We start from the raw sequence: 5,634 nt of genomic DNA on the forward strand, positions 1-5,634 counted from the left end.
GTATGCGTTCCCCCAGTGAGCCTTCTTGCACAGACCCTGTAAAAAAATAACAACTACTATTAAACAAAACATGCTCAAATACAAACATCATGGCCTGTACACTATGTCTGGTTGAAGTTATGCAGGCTAATGAGCAAACAATAGGGAATGGCACAAAATAACCACAACTGAAACTTAATGCCACCAGATACATTTATACAAGTTATCAAACGAAACTATTTTAAAACACCCAAACATTTTCAATGTCTATTTTAAAAGACTATTTTCTTTTTTTTAAACTGGCTCATCATTATGTTAGGCCACTGGCAAATCAATGGCAGTAGTAAATGTAATCATAATATCATATCACATCACACACAATGTATAAACAATTTTTAAAACAAATGTTCACTTCGTTCGACGCTGAAACGCAATTATGTTTCAGTTTCTGTGATCGAGGAGCACGCGCTAATGTTATCAGTGTCGCTTTAACGCCAAACAGGAAACTCATGAATATTCATATGGACCCCGCCCAGTGCTGTCGAATATTCAGAACAGATGTTAATAAATCAGTCACACTCCTCATTCCAGACATGCGCAGTAGTTCAGCAGGTATAGTTGATGAGCAGTGTGATCAACATGGCTTCGTCTTCAGATGAGAGCAGGTTTCTGGATGAATTAAAGAAGAGCCGCGTTAAAATAACTCTATCAGACACCGAGATCACCGGCGTTATTCAGCGAGTCCACCCGAAGAAGACTGTGCTTTTAGAGGACGGTAAAGCCAAGCCGACATCTCTCTTCACAACACTGACAACACAGTCGAAGTTTGTGTATTCCTGTCATAGAGTTATTATAGTGTGTATGAGTGTGTTCCTGTCAGTGTCTGAGGTGAACAACAGCACAGTTTATAGTTATTATAGTGTGTGTGTGTGTGTGTGTGTGTGTGTGTGTGTGTGTGTATTCCTGTCAGTGTCTGAGGTGAACAACAGCACAGTTTATAGAGTTATTATAGTGTGTGTGTGTGTGTGTGTGTGTGTGTGTGTGTATTCCTGTCAGTGTCTGAGGTGAACAACAGCACAGTTTATAGAGTTATTATAGTGTGTGTGTGTGTGTGTGTGTGTGTGTGTGTATGTCAGTGTCTGAGGTGAACAACAGCACAGTTTATAGAGTTATTATAGTGTGTGTGTGTGTGTGTATTCCTGTCAGTGTCTGAGGTGAACAACACCACAGTTTATAGAGTTATTATAGTGTGTGTGTGTGTGTGTGTGTGTGTATTCCTGTCAGTGTCTGAGGTGAACAACAGCACAGTTTATAGAGTTATTATAGTGTGTGTGTGTGTGTGTGTGTATTCCTGTCAGTGTCTGAGGTGAACAACACCACAGTTTATAGAGTTATTATAGTGTGTGTGTGTGTGTGTGTGTATTCCTGTCAGTGTCTGAGGTGAACAACAGCACAGTTTATAGAGTTATTATAGTGTGTGTGTGTGTGTGTGTATGTCAGTGTCTGAGGTGAACAACAGCACAGTTTATAGAGTTATTATAGTGTGTGTGTGTGTGTGTATTCCTGTCAGTGTCTGAGGTGAACAACACCACAGTTTATAGAGTTATTATAGTGTGTGTGTGTGTGTGTGTGTGTGTATGTGTATTCCTGTCAGTGTCTGAGGTGAACAACAGCACAGTTTATAGAGTTATTATAGTGTGTGTGTGTGTGTGTGTGTGTGTGTGTGTATTCCTGTCAGTGTCTGAGGTGAACAACACCACAGTTTATAGAGTTATTATAGTGTGTGTGTGTGTGTGTGTGTGTGTATGTGTATTCCTGTCAGTGTCTGAGGTGAACAACACCACAGTTTATAGAGTTATTATAGTGTGTGTGTGTGTGTGTGTGTGTGTATGTGTATTCCTGTCAGTGTCTGAGGTGAACAACAGCACCGTTTATAGAGTTATTATAGTGTGTGTGTGTGTGTGTGTGTGTGTGTGTGTGTGTGTGTGTGTGTGTGTGTGTGTATTCCTGTCAGTGTCTGAGGTGAACAACAGCACCGTTTATAGAGTTATTATAGTGTGTGTGTGTGTGTGTGTGTGTGTGTGTGTGAGTGTGTGTATTCCTGTCAGTGTCTGAGGTGAACAACAGCACCGTTTATAGAGTTATTATAGTGTGTGTGTGTGTGTGTGTGTGTGTGAGAGTGTGTGTATTCCTGTCAGTGTCTGAGGTGAACACCACCACAGTTTATAGAGTTATTATAGTGTGTGTGTGTGTGTGTGTGTGTGTGTGTGTGTTCCTGTCAGTGTCTGAGGTGAACAACAGCACCGTTTATAGAGTTCTCTTACGAGAGGTCTCTCGTACTGCGTAAGGTATCTAACGCTAGGGGAAAATCCTTTTTCCGCGAGATATTGAAGCCAAAAATTATCCTTAATTTTGTAATAATGCAAAACGCGTTGCGGCAGCATACAGACATAGGCGAGGCAGCTCGCGCGCCTATTGGCTGTTCTGCGGCAACTGCAGCAGCCTATCGAGCGAGGCCTGGCGTAGAGGTCTGCGCGGGACTGTTTTTTAAGTCCCGCTCCCGCTGGGGTTATATCCCGCACCCACCCGTTCCCGCTATATATACACTATTTGTTCACCCGCTGTCTGCTTAGAATAATTTTCTTCCCGACTCGACCATCCCGCTTTAATATAGCCTAGATCTCCCAGAATTTCACATGTACATTTTCACAGAGAAAATAAAAATGTAGTCTGCACAAACATTTTTTTTATTATTATTTTATTCGCCTTGTCAATATACAAAATTTAACATTTTGCTGCAGACAGTAGGGGAAAAAATATCGCAGCGAAAAAAAAAAAAGTGTAGGCTATTATTTTTATTCGTATTATCAAAATTCGTAACATTTTGCTGTTAAGCAAATACAATCAATGCATGACAGAAAGAACCGTTACTGGTCCGTGCGTGCAGCGCGTGCATAACGGTCCTGAGTACAGGGCAGACTGTAGCCTATACCGGGTGGTCGATAAGATTAAGATTAGGTAAAGCGAAGATATGCTGTTCTGAAAGAACGTCGGCGTCGGGAACGTGATATTGAATGACCGACCGCTCCCGTTCAAATTACACCAGAGTTACCGACCGCTACCGTTTTTTAGTCGGAAATTTAATCCCGCGGCGCAAAATATCTGGTCGGGAATGCAGACCTCTAGCCTGGCGTGCCGCCGAAACGGGCGTGGTCTAGGCCTATAAATACCGCTCGCAGGCAGCTAATATCCGATTTTTTCATCCTTCAAGCAAAGCACACGCATCGCTGGAGCTGGAGAAGAAGCCGCGCCGTCTGAGAGAGAGCACCTTCAGCGGGACGAGTCACTGAAGTCGCTGGCCGCACCGCCTTCCTTGCCTTCCTGCTGCGCTTTCTGGCGCTTATATCCTTTCAACTTATTCTCTGTACTCTGTGTGTGTGTGTGTCGCCGCCGCGACACACATTCTAAAAGAGCAGCGTCTTTTTAAAGATGCCCTCCTGCGGCTCGTGCAGAGCCACACTCAGCGACGGGGACCGTCATGTGATCTGCGTTTCCTGCCTGGGTGAGGAACATGCAGCTCTCGCGCTCGCTGACGGCGGCTGCCCTCACTGCGAGCTGATGCCTATGGCGACTCTGAGGACTCGCCTGGCTTTCTTCACCGAGACTGCTCCCCCGCCCGCCGCGGCGTCGCGCCGTAAAAAGCGCCGTGCCCAGCGGGTCCCGGAACCTTCCCCCAGCCGCCAAAGCTCGCCGGTTCGCCCGCCTGCTTCACCGGCTTCGTCAGCCTCTCTTCCTGACGGACAGCGGCCGCTGTCTGCCGCCGCTTCCGTCGACATCGCTGACGAGGAAGCCCTGCTGGGAGAGGAGGATTCCTGTTCTATCCTGGCGTCAGGCAGTGAGGATTGGGCGAGCTCTGAGGATCTCGCGCCCCCTGCCCGCACTTCGTCAGGCAAGAGAGCGTCCATCGAGACTCGAGTGGTCTTCGCCCGAGCAACCCGCTCACAACCGGCTGGATGGCTTTTTCCTGCCTGGGGAGCGCGTTTCGCCTACATCTAGACCAGCGCCCTTTCTTCCTGAGCTTCACGAAGAAGTCGCTAAGTCATGGAACGCCCCCTATTCAGGTAGAGTGCGTCCTGCTGTTTCTGTGGCATTCTCTGCAGTTGACGATTGCCAAGAACAAGGGATACCTTTCGCTGCCGCCGGTCGAAGAGGCGATAGCGGCCCACTTATGTCCGCCCTCCGCTCGTCCAGTTCCAGAAAATGTGACTGTTCCAGTGTTTTCTGCAGCCAACAAGCCTGTTCTGTCACCCGCTTGCCTGCACACAAATGCCGTTTTCACGGCTACCCAGATAAATCCCCAAGAGAGTGTATTTTCTGGTGTCCCGGCCACGGCCGATGGTGTCTCATGTGTAGTAAGAATGTCACAGGCGATACTTGAGATTCGCCTTCGAGGGCCAGGCATATCAGTACACAGTCCTGCCGTTCGGTTTGTCCCTGGCACCCCGTACATTTACGAAGTGCATGGATGCGGCGCTCGCACCCCTCAGAATGAGGGGCATGCGAGTACTGAACTATTTGGACGATTGGCTGATTCTAGCGCAATCTCGCTCAGTGCTCATAGAACACACGACCATTTTACTCGATCACCTCGAGAATTTGGGTCTCAGTGTCAATTGGGCAAAGAGCTCTCTGTCCCCCAGTCAGACGATATCTTTCCTGGGCACAGAGCTGGACTCGCTGTCTATGATAGCGCGTCTATCACCACAGTGCGCGGTAGACATTCAGCGCACAGCGAACTCGTTCCGCTGCGGCGCGTCTGTCCCGCTCAAGAAATTTCAGAAGATGCTGGGTCTCATGGCCTCAGCATCATCAGTGCTCCAGCTGGGCCTGCTCCGCATGCGCCCACTGCAGTTTTGGCTGAAAGCGCGAGTCCCACGCCAAGCGTGGGCATCTGGTCTGCTTTGCCTCAAGGTCAATCAGAAGTGCGTCACAGCTCTGAAACCTTGGAGAGCGGACGACTGGTACCAATCAGGTGTAAGCCTGGGGACTTCCTCGAGAGTGAAAGTGGTGTCCACGGACGCCTCCGCCTCGGGATGGGGAGCGCTGCTCGAGGGCAGACCGTTCTTCGGCCAGTGGTCAGAACGGGAGAAGCTCCTGCATATAAATTGCCTCGAAATGTTGGCAGTAGACAACGCGCTGACGCGTTTTTGTCCCCAAATAAAAGGACACCACGTCCTGGTCCGCTCGGACAACATGTCTGTGGTGTCCTACATAAATCGGCAGGGCGGCCTCAGGTCCGGGAACCTGCACAGGCTAGCAGAACGCCTCCTGGTATGGGCTCAGCGCAATTTGCGCTCGCTGAGAGCAGCGCACGTGCCAGGGCTCCTGAACATAGGACCAGACAGACTGTCCAGGAACAGTGTTCCGGCAGGCGAATGGTCTCTACACCCACAGACAGTCCAACTGCTGTGGAAGAAATTCGGCAGAGCGGAAGTAGACCTGTTCGCGTCTCAAGAAAACGCTCACTGCCCGGAATTTTTCCTCAAGAACAGGGAAGCGCTGGCTCATGTATGGCCCCGCCGCCCGCTCTATGCTTTTCCCCCCGTCTCTCTCCTGCCTCAGGTGATAGAGCGGATCAGGGAAGAAGGATGCTCA

At 48.8% G+C, this 5,634-nt stretch overlaps 1 protein-coding gene across 1 annotated transcript in view; it reads left to right on the forward strand.

The window, feature by feature from the left end:
- The first annotated feature begins 557 nt into the window (after nucleotides 1-557).
- The window catches only part of exd1 (exonuclease 3'-5' domain containing 1), a 37,640-nt gene continuing 32,563 nt past the window's right edge, over nucleotides 558-5,634 (forward strand). The window contains exon 1 of the mRNA XM_079852615.1: nucleotides 558-754. Within this exon, the coding sequence (XP_079708741.1) occupies nucleotides 601-754 (154 nt within the window). The 5' untranslated portion in view covers nucleotides 558-600. The remainder of the gene's footprint in view (nucleotides 755-5,634) is intronic.

Source organism: Squalius cephalus (genome assembly GCF_949319135.1).
Source record: "Squalius cephalus genome assembly, chromosome: 20".
NCBI classification, from domain to species: Eukaryota; Metazoa; Chordata; class Actinopteri; order Cypriniformes; family Leuciscidae; genus Squalius; species Squalius cephalus.